This window comes from Pongo abelii, chromosome 3, assembly GCF_028885655.2.
Source record: "Pongo abelii isolate AG06213 chromosome 3, NHGRI_mPonAbe1-v2.0_pri, whole genome shotgun sequence".
NCBI classification, from domain to species: Eukaryota; Metazoa; Chordata; class Mammalia; order Primates; family Hominidae; genus Pongo; species Pongo abelii.
The window spans coordinates 206,575,178-206,591,163 of NC_071988.2; the positions used below are offsets into that span (position 1 = coordinate 206,575,178).

General features: G+C 41.2%; 1 protein-coding gene across 2 annotated transcripts; it reads right to left on the reverse strand.

Moving 5' to 3' along the window:
- Nucleotides 1-432: 432 nt before the first annotated feature.
- Nucleotides 433-12,041, reverse strand: LOC100432987 (myosin regulatory light chain 12B). Of its 2 annotated transcripts, none has more exons than XM_009240493.3 (4): nt 11,860-12,041; nt 10,938-11,126; nt 8,529-8,601; nt 433-1,437 (listed from the first exon to the last, which is right to left on the reverse strand). In XM_009240493.3, the coding sequence occupies exon 4, from the start codon at nt 1,390-1,392 to the stop codon at nt 868-870; it is 525 nt and encodes a 174-aa protein (XP_009238768.1). In that variant the 5' UTR covers nt 1,393-1,437; nt 8,529-8,601; nt 10,938-11,126; nt 11,860-12,041; the 3' UTR covers nt 433-867. The 2 variants fall into 2 exon arrangements, with proteins under 2 accessions (XP_009238768.1, XP_054409601.1); XM_054553626.1 differs by having other exon boundaries at nt 11,022-11,126; nt 11,860-12,026.
- Nucleotides 12,042-15,986: the final 3,945 nt, after the last annotated feature.

Sequence of the window (15,986 nt, forward strand, 5' to 3'; positions counted from 1 at the left end):
AGAGTAGCCAACGCATAACATAGGGAGGGAAAATCAGCAGTTTCCATAAGTTAAGCAGACAGCTTGGGAATCGGAGGAGACCAAGACAGAGTTGGCAGGACAGAGTACTAGACGGGAGAGAGCTACACGAAGAGCACCAAAGACCTGCAGAAGGTCACCCTGGAGACTTCAGTCCAATACTGATCACAGCATGCCTATGAGGAAACTATCCAGGGCTGAAAAGGAACTGCCTAAAAGAAATAAAGAGAGCCAGGCGCCAGAACAGTTTGTATTCCCACCAGCCAATGCTGGAAAACCTTATAATTCATAGAGTAATTAGAAGGTTTAGCTTTCATATTGGAGAAGAATTAGCCCTGGAATAAAAGCTGTTCTGTTCTCCCTAAAAAAGTTTAAATCAGGCCTCAAAACAAACTGTTTCTTTTTTTTTTTTTTCCAAGAGATCACTTTTTATTGTGTTACATAGTTTACTGAAGAGAGGAGCTGCTCTGATGAGGATCATCACAGAGTTTTAAGGAGATACTGGCAACACCTAACTCACTAAAGCAGGAGGCAGTTACACAATTACAGTAGTACAGTCCATACTAGTTTATAGAGTTCTGTTTTTTTTGTGGCGGGGGGGCTTTCACATTTGTTGATTTTTATTGGCGATCTCTTTTTCAATACAATTTATGCCTTCATCCTCATTTCCAGTCTGATTATACAAGTGCTAAGTGGCAGAAAGTTCTGGAATAAATACATAAAAAAAAAAAAAGAGGCAAAGCTGTGAAGCTAAGTTGCATGCAACAGGTTCTATGAGGGTGGGGGAAGTGTGTGAGAAACAAAACAGAGTAAGACAATGTAATTGGAAGGTTTTAGCTAAAGTTCTTTTCAGTCATCTTTGTCTTTTACTCCATGTTTCAGGATGCTTGTGAACTCGATGTAATTGAAATTCCCCTTTTTGTCAATAGGTGCTTCTCTGTACAGCTCATCCACTTTCTCATCTGTAAACTGATCCCCCATGGTTGTCAGCAGCTCTCTCAGGTAATCTTCCTGAATGGTGCCTGCTGCTGCTTCATCAAAGCAAGCAAAAGCATTTCTGATGACATCTTCAGGATCTGTGCCATTTAACTTCTCACCAAACATGGTGAGGAACATGGTGAAATTAATGGGCCCTGGTGCCTCATTCATCATGGCATCAAGGCATGCATCAGTGGGATTCTTCCCTAGAGGAGCAAGTATACCACGCAAATCTTCCTTGTTGTTGATGAAACCTTTATCTCTGTTCTGATCAATCATGTTGAAGTCCTCTTTGAACTCCTGAATCTGTGACTGGTCAAACATGGCAAACGCATTGGATGTTGCGCACTGAGGGCGCTTCTTGGTGGTCTTGGTCTTTGCCTTTTTGCTCAACATGGTGGTTGTTTAATTCCGGCGCCAAATACTGGAACCGGAGCCACCCTGTGCGAGATGACGAGCGATAGTGAGGAGCGAGGGGCTGTGGCCAGACAGTGGCGGCTATAGAGTTATGATTTAATACTACATTTTAAATTTACTTACATGTACAGTCTGTATGTTTTCCTAAAATTTAACTTTTAATAGATTTGTGTATTTTGTGGTTGTGCTCACCACACCCTCTGCCTCCCGGGCCCAAACAATTCTCCTGCCTCGGCCTCCCAAGCAGCTGGGACCACAGGCATGTGCCACCATTTCTGGCCAATTTTGTAATTCTCCTAGAGATGGGGTTTCTCCATGTTGGTCAGCCTCGTCCCAAACTCCCAACCTCAGGTGATCTGCCCACCTCAGCCTCCCAAAGTTCTGGAACCACAGGCATGAGCCACCATGCCCAGCCTGTGAATTCTTCAAGTTGTCACAGAGCTCCAAACAGATTTCCAATATATTTATTGAAAAAAAAATTATGGCCGGGCACAGTGGCTCACTCCTGCAATCTAAGCACCCTGGGAGGCCGAGGTGGGCGGATCATGAGGTCAAGAGATCGAGAGCATCCTGGCCAACATGGTGAAACCCCGTCTCCCCCAAAAACACAAAAATTAGCCCGGCATGGTGGCATGTGCCTGCAATCCCAGCCACTTGGGAGGCCGAGGCAGGAGAACCACCCAAACCCAGGAGGCGGAGGCCGCAGTGAGCCGAGACCACACCACTGCACTCCAGCCTGGCGACGGTGAGACTCTGTCTCAAAAAAAAAAAAAAATTGCACATACCTGTGCACTTCAAACTTACGTTGTTCAAGGGTCCAATGCATAATTTTTTCAGTAAACTCAATTAGTGGATTCCCCAAATTGTGGGATAAATCTTTTATGTAAATTCATGTGTTTTACACACATGTGAAGACATCCCACACTACACTAATTACAGTCTTATTAAAATCTCAACTCTATTATAGATTTTGCATGTCAAGAAATCTTTTAGGTTCTGCTATTCCTCAGACTACGTTCCTGACCTCATTGAGGGTTTCAGAGGATAAATCAGGGGTCAGACTGGTAGAGTCACATAGAAAAAGAAAGAAAATAAGAAAAATGCTGGGAAAACCAGGCAGCGTCTCAATTACTCCAGAATGGTCTTCACAAACTGGCATCACTATTATGCTGGCAATAAATTTGCAAGTCTCACACACCTCTTCCAGTGTAAGTAGAAAACACAGACATTCAGGCTAGGTGCAAGGGGCTCACACCTGTAATCCCAGCACTTTGGGAGGCCAAGATTGCTTGAACCCAGGAGTTCAAGACCAGCCTGGGCAACATGACAAGACCTCATCTCTACAAAAAAATTTAAAAATTAGCCGGGTGTGGTGGGGTGCAGTTGTAGTCTCAGCTACTTGGGAGGCTGAGGTGGGAGGATCCATTGAGCCCAGGAGGTTGAGAGTGCAGTGAGCTGTGATTGTGCCACTGTGCTCCAGCCTGGGTGAGAGTAAGACCATCTCAAAAAAAAAAAGACACGCTAATTTTTTGTTTTTAGTATCCACACATCTAAAAGTTGAATAATTAAAGAAAAATTAATCAGCACTGATTGACTCTGGAAGAGTATTAAATTAGCTTTTCCCTTTAAAGTAGACCTCAGGCTTAACTTACCTCGAGCTCTTTTGATTCAGATAGCCTGTATGCCTATACTGTATAAGCTAAAGAGTGCGTCAGTCTTTTCTATCGCTTTAAATACAATAAAACTGTTTCTAAGCAACTTAATTGCATCCCAGAACAAAATGCAAGAATATCTATAAGAATATTAATTTATACAGGACCCAAAAAGAAAAATTGACAATGTCTAGCACCCAACAAAAAATCACCAGATAGCCAAAGAAACAAGAAAATATGACTCATAAAGAGAAAAGTCAATGAAGAGAACTAGACAGAAATTATAGTTATAACTGTATTCCATATGTTTAAGAAGATAGAAGAAATATTGAACGTATTAAGGAAGGGGAAAATATTTTTTAAAATGTAAATTAAGCTTTTTGGAATCTACAGTTTCTGAAATAAAAAATATATTGGATAGAATTAATCACAATTTAGATGTCGAAGAAGAAAAGATTAGTAAACTTAAAGAAAAGCAATAGAAACTGCAAATAAGTACAGAGAGAAAAATGGCTGACAATAAAAATGAACAGAGCATCATTGAGTTGTGGGACATCTTTAAGTAGTTTCATACACGTGTAATTAGAGTCTATAAAGGATCAAAAAGGACAGAAAATTTATTTGAAAAATTAATGGCCAAAAATTTTCAAACTTGATAAAAACTGTGAAACTACAGATCCAAGAAGCTCAGTAAACCCCAAGCACAAGAAATGTGAAGAAAACTACATGTCACATCATATTCAAAATTGTTAAAAGCAATGATAAACAGGAAACCTTAAGTGCATCCTGGGAAATAAAAGACACCTTACCTACAGAGGAATAAATATAAGAATAAATCAGACACCTTGTCAGAAAAAGTGCAAGCAGAAGATAGTGGGGCAACATTTTAAAAGCACTAAAAATAGAAATCGGTCAACCTAAAATTTTATATTCAGCTAAAATATACTACAAAAAACAAAGGTGAAATAAAAACATTTTCAGATACAGAAAAGCTAAAAGTATCATCACCAGCAGAGCTGTACTATAAGGAAAGTTACAGGTTGTTTTTTAGGAAGAAATAAAAAGAGAAGAAAATCTGGATCTGTTCAAAGACATAAAATAAACCAGAAACAGTAAATGTGTGATTAAATATAACATTGTTTCTTATTTTTTAAAGACTCTTTAAGAGATAATTGATTGTTTATTATTATAACTAGTAGCAATGTATTGTGGGGTCTAAGCCATATACAGAAGTAAAATGTATGTCAAGGTTAGTGCAAAATCAGGGAAGGGGGAAATGGAGGTGTACCGACGTAAGATTTTTATATTATTTATGAAGTAGTTATTATTTTAAGTTAGACTGTGATTGGTTAAAGATGTAAATTATAAACCTTAGAGAAATACTAAAAGGACAAAAAAGAAAAAAGTAACAAAGAACAGATGAAATATATAGAAAACAGTTGAATATGTGGTAATTTAAAACCAATAATATAAATAATAAAATTAAATGTCAAGACCTAAATACCACAATTAGAGGTCAGAGATTGTCAGATTGAATAAAAAAGCAAGAGCCAACTATGCTGCCTATAAGAAGCATGCTTTAAATATAAGGAAACAAGTAGGTGAAAAGAAAATACATGGGAAATTATATAACATTATAATACTAATCAAAACTGGAATGACTATTACTACACAAGGCAAATTTCAGAGCAAAGATTATTACTAGACATAAAGAGGATCATTTTATAATGATTAAGAGGTCAACTAATCAAGAGGTAATAACAATCATAGACATTTATGCATCTAACATCAGAACTTCAAAATACATGAAACAAAATGAAGAAAACAGCAAAGAGAAATCCACAAGTATTGTCAGAGATGTCTACAACTCTCTATCAACAATTTATAGAAGAACTAGAAAGAAAATCAGTAAAGATATAGAAGATTTAAATGACGGTACCAACCAATTGAACCTAATTGACATTTTTTGAACACTTCACCCAGCAATACATATCCTTTCCAAGTAAACACTGAACTGATACCAAGATAGATCATATTCTGGAACATAAAATAAATCTCAATAAATTTAAAAGAATTAATGTCATACAAGGTATGTTCATTGAACTGAAAGGAATGTAATTGAATTAGAGGTCGGTATTGGAAATATGTCTAGAAAATCTTCAAATTAATAGAAACTAAATAACATACTTCCAAATAACCTAGGTTCAAGGAAGAAATCAGAAGGAAAATTAGGAATATTTTAAACAGTATTTCAAACTGAATGAAAATGAAAAGATAGCATATTAAAATGTGCTGGATGCTGCAAAAGCAGTACTTAAAGGGAAATGTATAGCACTTAATGCCTACTATAGAATAGTAGAAGGATCTCAAATCAAGAACTTCACTATCTACCTTAAAAAACTAAACAAAGAAAAGCAAATGAAACCCAAAGTAGAAGAAAGGACACAATAAAGGTTAGAGTAGAAATCAATGAAATAGAAAAAGAAAAACAATAAAGAAAATCAATGAATCCAGTATCTGCTTCTTTAAAAAGATGAATGAAATTGATAAATCTCTAGCAAGGCTGATCAGGAACAAAAGAAAAGAAATACAAATTACTGATATTAGGAATGATAATTAGATCACTACAGAGTCTATCAATATTAAAAGGGCAATTCAGAAATATTATGAACAATTTTGTGTCAATATATTCAACAATTTAGATAAAATTTTAAAATTTTTTGAAAGACACAAACTACCAGAGATCATTCAACAAGTAATAGATAACATTGATAGCCTCTTATCTGCTAAAGAAAATGAATTTGTAATTTAAAAGATTTTCATAAAGGAAGATCCAGATCCATAAGGTTTCATGGCTTTAGTGGTGAATTCTATCAAATATTTAGGAAAATAAGAATACCAATTTTATCCAAGCTCTTCCAAAAATTTACAGAGAATTAAATACTTTCCAGCTTAATTTCTGAGGCCAGCGTTTCTCTGATGCTAAAACCAGAAAAAGACATTACAAGAGCACTACAAATATCTCCCATAAGGATTTGTTAAAATCCTTAATAAATTTTAGCTAATCTAATACAACAATTTATGAAAATGATAATACATTGTGACCAAGTGTGGTTCATCCTAAGTTGGTTTAACAACTTGGGATAAGTTGGTTTAACAAACTTGAAAGGATGGTTTAACATTCAAAAGTCAATCAGTGTAATTCATCACACAAGCAGACTTAAAAAGAAAATATATGTGATTATTCAATAAGTGGAGCAAAAGCACTTGACAAAATCTAACTTCTATTCCTGGTTTAAAAAAAAAACCCTCAGCAAATTAGGAATAAAAGAGAAATTTTTCAACTTTATGGATGTCAATTTGATGTGGACATCTTTGAATAACCTACAGCTCACATTTACTTAATGATTAACAACTGAATGTCTTTCATCTAAGTTTAGGAAAAGGAAAGCATGATCGCACTCACCATGTTTATGCAACATTGTACTAGAGGTCCTAACCAATGCAATAAGGCAAAAAAAGGAAATAAAAGGCATACAGATTAGAACGGAAGAAATAAAATTGTCTTTACTCATAGATGACACAATCATCTTTGTTGAAAATCTTAAGGAAGCTACAAAAAAACCACTACAGTGAATAAGTAAATTTAGCAAAGTTGCATGATAAGGAAGCAATATACAAAACAAATTGTATTTTTATGTACTAGCAATCAACTATCTGTAATTGAGGTTTTAAAATACCATTAAACAGCATCCAAAAATATGAAATACTTAGGGGAAAAATCTGACAAAGGACATGCAAGGCCTGTACCTGAAAACTACAGAACATCTCTAAAGGAAATTTAAAAACATGTAAATAAATGAAGGGCTGTATCATTTTTTTAGATCAAAGACTTGATTACATGTTTCCCCATACTGATCTATACATTAATACAATCCCAGTTAAAATTGCAGCAGCCTTTTTCATAAAAATTGACAAGCTGATTCTAAAATTTACATGGAAATACAAAGGACTTCAAATATAATAGATACTTTGAAAAAGTACAAAGTTGGTGGACTACATTACTTAATGTCAAGATTTGTTTAAAATCTACCATAATGAAGAACATGTGGTATTCCATGAAAAATAGATTCATGGAATAAAATAGAAAGTCCATAAATAGTCTCTCATGTGGTCAGCTGATCTTTAACAAAGGTGCAAAGGCAATTGACTGGGGAGAGGAAAATTTATTCAGTGAATGGTAGTGGACAAATTAGCCACATGCATAAGAGAAAAAAAAAAGTGAATCTTCATTTTTACTCATCCCATACATAACAAATTAACTTGAATTGGATCATAGACTAGATAAGAAAACTAAAAATACAAATTTTCTAGAATTTTACAACTAAAATTCTAGAAGACAGAAGAAAATCTTAGTGAGTTTAGGTTTGCAAAGATCTCCTAACTACAACACAAAAAGTATAGACCATAAGAGAACAGAAAAGCAGTAAATTGGAATTCATCAAAGTGCCCTACACACAACATGGATAAATCTCAAAATAATTATGTTGAGTGAAAAAGGCAGACACAAAAAGAGTACATACTGCATGTTTCCATTATATAAAATTCTATAAAAATGAAAACCAATCAATAGCACAGAAAGCAGATGAGTGGTTACTCAGGGATGGTGAGTGAATAGTGGCAAGGGAGGATGTTGCAAAGGAGCACTAGGAAACTTTGGGGGTGATGGATATGTTTGTTTTCTTGATTGCAATGATTTTTTTTGTTTGTTTGTTTTTTGAGACGGAGTCTCACTCTGTTGCCCAGGCTGGAGTGCAGTGGCATGATTTTGGCTCACTGTAACCTCTGCCTCCCAGGTTGAAGCAATTCTCCTGCCTCAGCCTCCTGAGTAGCTGGGACTACAGGTGTGCGCCACCACACCAGCTAATTTTTTTTTTTTTTTTTAGTAGAGACAGGGTTTCACCATATTGGCCAGGCTGGTTACGAACTCCTGACCTTGTGATCCTCCCACCTCAGCTCCCAAAGTGCTGGGATTACAGGCATGAGCCACCATGCCCGGCCGATGTTTTTTTTGTTTTTACAGGTGACTATATAATATCAAATTGTATACTACCTCATGTGAGCTTATTTCCTTTAGAAGGGGGCAAATATAGAACCATGAAAAAAAAAATAAAGCTATTTCCATTGTCTAGGGCAAAGATTGGCAAACTACAGCCCTCCAGCCAAAACCTGGCTTACCAGCTGTTTTTGTAAATCTAGTTTTATTGGAACACAGTCGCACCTATTTGGTTACCTATTGCCTATGGTTGCTTTCACAGTACAAGACAGAGTTGAGTAGTTAAGACAGAGACTGTGTGGCCCACGAAGCCTCAAATATTTACCTACTATCTGGCTCTTCACAGAAAAAGGTTGCTGACCCCTAATCTAGTAGATTAAAAAAAGAATACTTTTGAATTGAAATACCTGGTTCGAATCCCTTGTTCATTACCATGTGACCTTGGGTAAATTATTTCACCTAAGCTTCATCTTTTTCCACCTGTAAAAATGGAGATAATATGGACACACCTTCATACGTTCATACAGAAGATTACATGAAGTAAAACACTGAAAATGCTCTGAGCTCTAACTGGCAATATAGAAAGTACTAAAGAAAAAGGGGCTTGGGGTAGCTATTATTATTCAGAAGTGAACATTTCTCAGTTGCTTTGGGGAAAGTGCATGACGCTTACCATGATTGGAGCTTGCAGGACTGGAAGTGGCTCTGGTGAGTCAGTGAGTGAGTGGTGAGTGAATGTGAGGGCCTAGGACGTTACTGTGCACTATTGCAGATTTCATAAATACTGTACACTTGGGCTGCACTAAATTTGCTTTAAACATTCTTTCTTCAATAGTACATTAACCTTACCTTATTGTGACTTTTTTACTTTATAATATTTTAAATTTAAAAAAATATTTTTGACTCTTTGGTAATAACACAGCTTAAAACACAAACATGTTGTACAGCTAGACAGTGTTTTTTCTTTATATTCTTATTCTATAAGCTTTTTTCTATTTTTATAATTTTTTAAATTCTTTTACTTCTTAAACGTTTTTGTAAAATCTCAGACATGGCCGGGTGTGGTGGCTCACACCTGTAATCCCAGCAGTTTGGAAGGCCAAGGCAGGCGGATCAACTGAGGTCGAGAGTTTGAGACCAGCCTGACCAACATGGAGAAATCCTGTCTCTCCTAAAAATACAAAATTAGTTGGGTGTGCTGGCACACGCCTGCAATCCCAGCTACTCGGGAGGCTGAGACAGGAGAATCACTTGAACCCTGTAGGCAGAGGTTGCAATGAGCCGAGATCGCACCATTGCACTCCAGCCTGGGCAACAAGAGTGTAACTCCGTCTCAAAAAAAAAAAAAACAACTCAGACACAACACAGGGTCAGGGTCAGGATCATCAATATCACTGTCTTCCATCTCCATATTTTGTCCAACTGGAAGTCTTCAGGGCAGTAACACCCATGGAGCTGTATCTCCTATGATAGCAATGCCTTCTTCTAGATACCTCCTGAAGGGCCTGCCTGAGGCTGGTTTACAGCAAACTTTTAAAAATGTAAGTACAAGGAGTACATTCTAAAATAATATTATGTACATAAACTGGTACATCATTGTCCACTGTCATTATCAAGTATCATATACTGTACACAATTGTATGTGCTATACTTTTAGATGACTGGCAGCTCAGTGGCTCTGTTTACACCAACATCACCGCAAACACATGAATAACGTGTTACACTATGACATTACAAGAGCTCCAACATCACTAGGCAATAAGAATTTTTAAGCTCCATTAAAATCTTATGGGGCCGGGCACGGTGCCTCACGCCTGTAATCCCAGCACTTTGGGAGGCCGAGGCAGTTGGATCACTTGAAGTCTGAAATTTGAGACCAGCCTGGGCAACATGGTGAAACTCCATCTCTACTAAAAATACAAAAATTAGGGAGGCCGAGGCAGGCGGATCACAAGGTCAGGAGATCGAGACCATCCTGGCTAACATGGTGAAACCCCGTCTCTACTAAAAATACAAAAAATTAGCCCGGCATGGTGGCGGGCACCTGTAGTTACAGCTACTCGGGAGGCTGAGGCAGGAGAATGGCATGAACCCGGGAGGCAGAGTTTGCAGTAAGCTGAGATCACGCCCCTGCACTCCAGCCTGGGCAACAGAGCGAGACTCCTTCTCAAAAAAAAAAAAAAAAAAAATTAGCCAGGCATGGTGTCATATGCCTACAATCCCAGCTACTCAGGAGGCTGAGGTGGGAGAATCACTTGAACCCAGGAGGCGGAGGTTGCAGTGAGCCAAGATCGTGTTACTGCACTCCAGCCTGGGTGACAGAGCAAGACTCTGTCTCAAAAAAAAAAAATCATATGGGACCACTGTTGTATATGTGGTGTGTCACTCACTGAAACGTCCTTATGCAGTGTGTGACTATTATATGCTGTATCCTCCCAATAAAGTAAGCTAGAGAGAAGAAAGCAGTATTAAGAAAATCATAAGGAAGAGAAAATGTATTTATATTCATTAAGTAGAAATGGATCATCGTAAAGGTCTTCTTCCTCGTGGTCTTCACGTTGAGGAGGCTGAAGAGGAGGAAGAGGGTGTTGGTCTCGCTGTCTCAGGGGTGCAGAGGCAGAGAAAATCCTCGTGTAAGTGGACCCGTGCAGTTCAAACCCATGTTGTTCATAGGTCAACCATACTATTTCTCTCTTACTCCACCCTCATTGTGACTAAAAGATATAGATCAAAATGGCATTTTTAGTGCTATTTTGGCAAGCTGTGTGTATAGTCAAGCTCTAAAATCCAACTGTACAAAGTCCCTAATGTCTCACCCTTAGATGGATTAAAAACTTCTCTAGAAAGGAGATGATGTCTTTATCTCTTCTTCCCTTCCAGCACCAAGGGGAGTATCTTACATTTAGGAACACTTGATATGTGTTTTCGTTAGACGGATGGATGGATGGATGGATGGATGGATGGATGTTATAAATCTTCATTAAGGCAGCATCAGGAGCTTCACTCTGTGAAGTGAATAAACAAAAGTAAAGCATCAGGGGTGCCTGCTTTGCCTTGCCACTTACTGTCAACAACACCTAAGGCACATGGTCCACACGATCTGCTGCTGTGTTTTCAGGGTGTTGTCTTGGTTTTTGTCTGTTCATTTGTTTGGAGTTTTGGTACCTCTGGCCACAGAGGTGGAGGACATGTAGCCCTCTCTCGATGGCACACAGTCACTATAGGGCTGGGCAAGGCTCTTCCCGTGGTTTGTTTTTTATGGACTTTTACTCTCCTCACCTCCTCACGGGTAACCATTGGAATGTGTTTATGTATTTTTATTTGTGCCAATTCTTTAAAAATACAGTGACTTTAGGTGTGTATTTTTAATTTTCCTAAGGAGTGTTGTGCCACACGTCTCTTGCTGTTTCTTACCCTTTTCACTCAGCACTGAAATGTTCAGATCCACCCACGCTGCTGTGTGCACAGGAGGCCCATGGTTTCTAAGCACTCCTTTGGTGCGGCTACACCTACACCTATCTATTCTCCCCATTTTGGTTTTTTAAGGTACAACTGACAGTAACTTGCCAGGTTAACCAATCCTGTTTCCAGGGATTGGGAAAAGAGGAGGCACTGCATCTCCTTAGCCCTGAGCACCAGGAAGAGAGGTAGAGGTCAAGGAGAGGTCAGCCCAGCCAGGCCAGCTCTGTCACCACTGGTACCCTTGGGCAGCGGCTCAGCCTGGCTCTGTTTTCTCACCTGCAGCAGAGTCAACAATCCCTGCCCTACCGACCTCAGGGCTGATATGATGCTTCCAGGAAACAATAGGAGAGGAAAGGGCTGTAAATGGTGGGCATGGCCACACGTGGGCCCCCGCAGCCTGCCCCAGTCCCTTCCTCAGCTGCCCTGCAGCCACCCTGGGTGCTGGAAAGGAAGTGTGTCGTCCCTAGCCACAAGGAGGCACTCACTCTCAGGGTCATGCAATGAATTGTTACATCTTGGGTACACCTCTGCCTCCCTGGTTACACTGTCCTGCTCCCCATTCAGGGGCTGTGACCTTCCTGGGGACCGTAGGGATGTAAACAGGCCCCTCAGGCACAAAACCCACCCCAGCTTCCTGTCGATCTTTGCCAGTGTCACCCTTTCCCTTCCTTATAACCCCCTGCCACCATTTCTATTCATGTGATAACTTTCCAACCTGGTGTTGGGGAGCAAACGCCCTTCCTCGAGTCCCACACTAGGGATATTAGGGATATTCCAGAGAGACTGGTAGCGGGCTTTTAGGGTCATTCCAGCATGTGGCATTGCTCAGTCCAGCCCCATATTCCCTCAACAATAACAGCAGCAACAGCGGCAACAAGCAGTGAGAACATGAACTCCACGTTTAAGCTAAAAGACATCAAGAATGCATGCAGCCCAGGTGTGCACTGGCCTCCCAGCTTCCTCCAGCAAAGACCCCCAGGAGCAGTGTGCTGGGCCTCTCTGCTGTAGGCAGAAGGGCCTGAACCAAACTTCCCAGCGTTGGCCGAGCCCTCCCAGGGACAGGCATTGCCCTGGCGTCTGTGCTCGCTGGGCCCAGGGAATGTTTCTAGTCGGCCTCGCTGCCCAGCATTACTGATTTCTTCCCAGGCCTGTTTTTCCCAGGAGCCCATGAGCTTCTGGAAGGCTGCCACGAATCATGTTCTTCCACTGCTTAAAACCCTTCAGCGGTTCTCCCCTGCCCGCGGGACAAAGTCCAATTTTCCTCATTATGGCACAAAGGCGCTCCCTTTGAAACCAGGGCCTTCCTTTCCTTGCAGCTTCAGCCCTGCCAGTCCCCATTCTTGCTCCGTGCTGTGTCCGTAGTTATGTTCTTGAGGTTTCTGAAAGGAACCACATACTGTCTTGCCTCAGGACTTTTCCCCATGCCTTTCCTTCAGCTCCAAACATCCTTCCCCAGCCCTTCCTTCCCACCACTTGGGTAATTCTGACTTGTCCCTCTGGTGTCAGAAGTCCCTCACGGTTCACGGGAAGCCTTGCCTGCTTACCAGGCACAGGCGAGGTGCGCTGCCCAGGTGAGCACATGCAGTGTGCACCTGTGCGTCCTGGTGCACCACGGCCCCCACCCGGCTATACCACAAGCCTCAGGACAATGTGTCCCCTAAAAACTCATATCTTGAAGTCTTGTCCCCCAGGGTGTGAACTTCTTTGGACATAGAGTCATTACAGAACAAATCAAGCTACAATTAGGTCGTTAGAGTGGCCTGTACTCCAAAAACCTCGTGTCCTTCTAAAAGGGGTAAATGTGAAGAAAGACACTCAGGGAGAAGGCCATGTGAGGATGAAGACAGAGACTAAGGTGAGGCTTCTACAAGCCAAGAACCCTAGAGATCACCAGCAAACCACCAGCTGGGAGGAAGGCACAGCTGTCAGAAGGAACCAACCCTGCCAATCCCTCCATCTGGGACCTCCAGCCTTCAGAACTGTGAAACTATCAATTACTGTGATTTCAGCTGCTCTATCTGTGGTGCTTTGCTACCCTAGAAAACTAACACAGGCAGCAATGATGTCTTTACTTCTTTATTTTTTTCCACTTCATCTACAGAGCTTAGCACAGCAATTGGAACAAAATTGGAGCTCAGTGCATAGTTATTGAAAGAAAAATTTGTACTCTGGAGAACAAGGAGGAGACGTGGTTCCTGCACCCAAGGATCTCATGCAATGAGGACACAGGGCAGGAATAAGATAACTCAAAGTGTGTGCATAATGCCAGGTTAGACAGATGGACAGCCAGGCCACTGCGAGTGCAAGTCCCTGTAAACCAAAAAGAAAATTCTAAGGCCCCCAACCATCTGAATGCATAGCCTCTCAGCCAAGGCATTCTAAAGTTAACCTGTAAAACTAGTTCAGGTCACGAGGGGAAGGGGGAGCCAGACATGCCTCTTGATACCCTCCTTCCTTTAGGAATTACTGATAGAACAGCCTCTTTAAGTCTGAGAAGAAACATTTATAACCTATTCTCTCTGAAGCCTGCTACCTGGAGGCCTCATCAGCATAAAACCTTGATTTGTACAACCTCTTGCCATAACCCAGATATTCCTTTCTCTTGATTCCAGGTCTTTAGATAATAACTCAATCAACTGCCAGTCAGGAAGTCTTTGAATCTGACTGTGACCTGGAAGCCCCCACTTCCGGTTGTCCCAACTTTCCAGACCGAAACAATGTGCATGTTACATGTATTGATTGATGTCTTATGTCTCCCTAAAATGTATAAAACCAAGTTGTAGGCCCACCACCTTGGGCACATGTGGTCAGGACCTCCCGAGGCTGTGTCCTGGGCATGTTCTTTACCTTGGCAACATACAATCCTAGATTAACTGAGACTTGTCTCAGATACTCTTGGGGTTTATACCCCTTACTCAGATGGGGGCAGGCAATGCCTGGCAGCAATCCTGGGAATCTCCCAAAACCCAGATCTTCAAGTACAAGCTGGTCAAGCAGAAGAGAGAATTGGAAGAAACAGAGGAAACAAAGCACAGTGGACTATTTGTGTACCTTCAAGTAATGTGCTGGGAGAGAAGCTGGGACCAGTCGTGAGGGATCTGGTAAAACCTGCTCAGTCTGGGAACCAATGAATGAACTTATTAGGTGGGTCCTAGAAATTTTTCTTTGGCAAACTGAGGATACATTTCAGGGGGTTGTGAATCACCACCAGCATGTTCTCTGTTCTTCATGGACATCAGAAGCTGCGGGAAATCTTTCTTTGTGAGCCCCCAGCCTCAAGGGCAGGCAGTTCCTGGGCTGAGCCTCACTGGTGAAGCCTTTATGTGCGATGTGGGAACTTCCCACACACCAACTCCTGTTTTGCCCTTTTAACGGGAAGCATATCTCCTCAGCAGATGCGCTGCATGACTATTTTTAAGCCCACACCATCTTCATCCTCCTAGAATCTGCCTCTGATTTTTGGAAGTTGGGGAAAACCATGTTTTTCATCATTTCTCAAAACTACTAGTTTGCAGCAGCAGTTCTGTGAAGGTGGGGAAGAAGCTGAGGACATTGGTGCCATGTTTCTGTTCTTATTCACATTTCTCTGTTCTCTGAAAGCAAAATAACGCAAAGCTATAAAGACCATCAGGGAGAATCAGAGCGCAGACAGGATTCCAAAGGATGGAGGCTGCCCCAGACAAAACCCCTCCCCAAAGTGGGGAGGGGGCAGAGAAGAGGCTCCAAGGTCCCAGGTGCTTCCCTCTGCAGCACAAGACACACTATGGGGTCTGTGCAAAGATAAAACATCGATTTGGGTCCAGTCTTCTTGGTCTCCTTATTTTTATCATCTCTCAGAGGATGTGTGGTTGTCCTGAATGCTGTGCTCAGGACAGGAAGGGAAAGCAGAGGCTAACATAACTCACCTGGTCTGCAGGACAGAGGAGGAGAGCAGGCTGAAGGCCCATCCACCTCTGTGTGCATCAGGGGGCTTCTGCATCCTGAGACACCCTTCCTGAATTGACACTTGGGCCCAGCCTGGCACTGGGCCCCATAGACGCCAATTAGATGGACATGGTCTCCACACTGCAGGTGTTCACAGTACTCACTTGCCCCTGCAGACCCCAAATGCCAGAGAACTCATTTGCTGACCTTTAGCTGATGACAGAGGCTGGAGTTGACATTTGTATCAACCCAGCGCATGCCTCAATGGGTCACCCTTCTGTGAGCAGGTGTTTCAGAGGCACAGCAGGACAGTCCTGGCGGCTCACCACAAAGCAGGACCACCACACGCATGGGGAGAACTAGACACCGATGACTTGGAATTTCCCTGCTGTTCTGGATGGGCTTTGATGGGCTTTGCTCTGACTTCCTCTCTTAGACCTCTGAGCAGTGTTGCTACTGATGCAATAGAAATCAAGCAT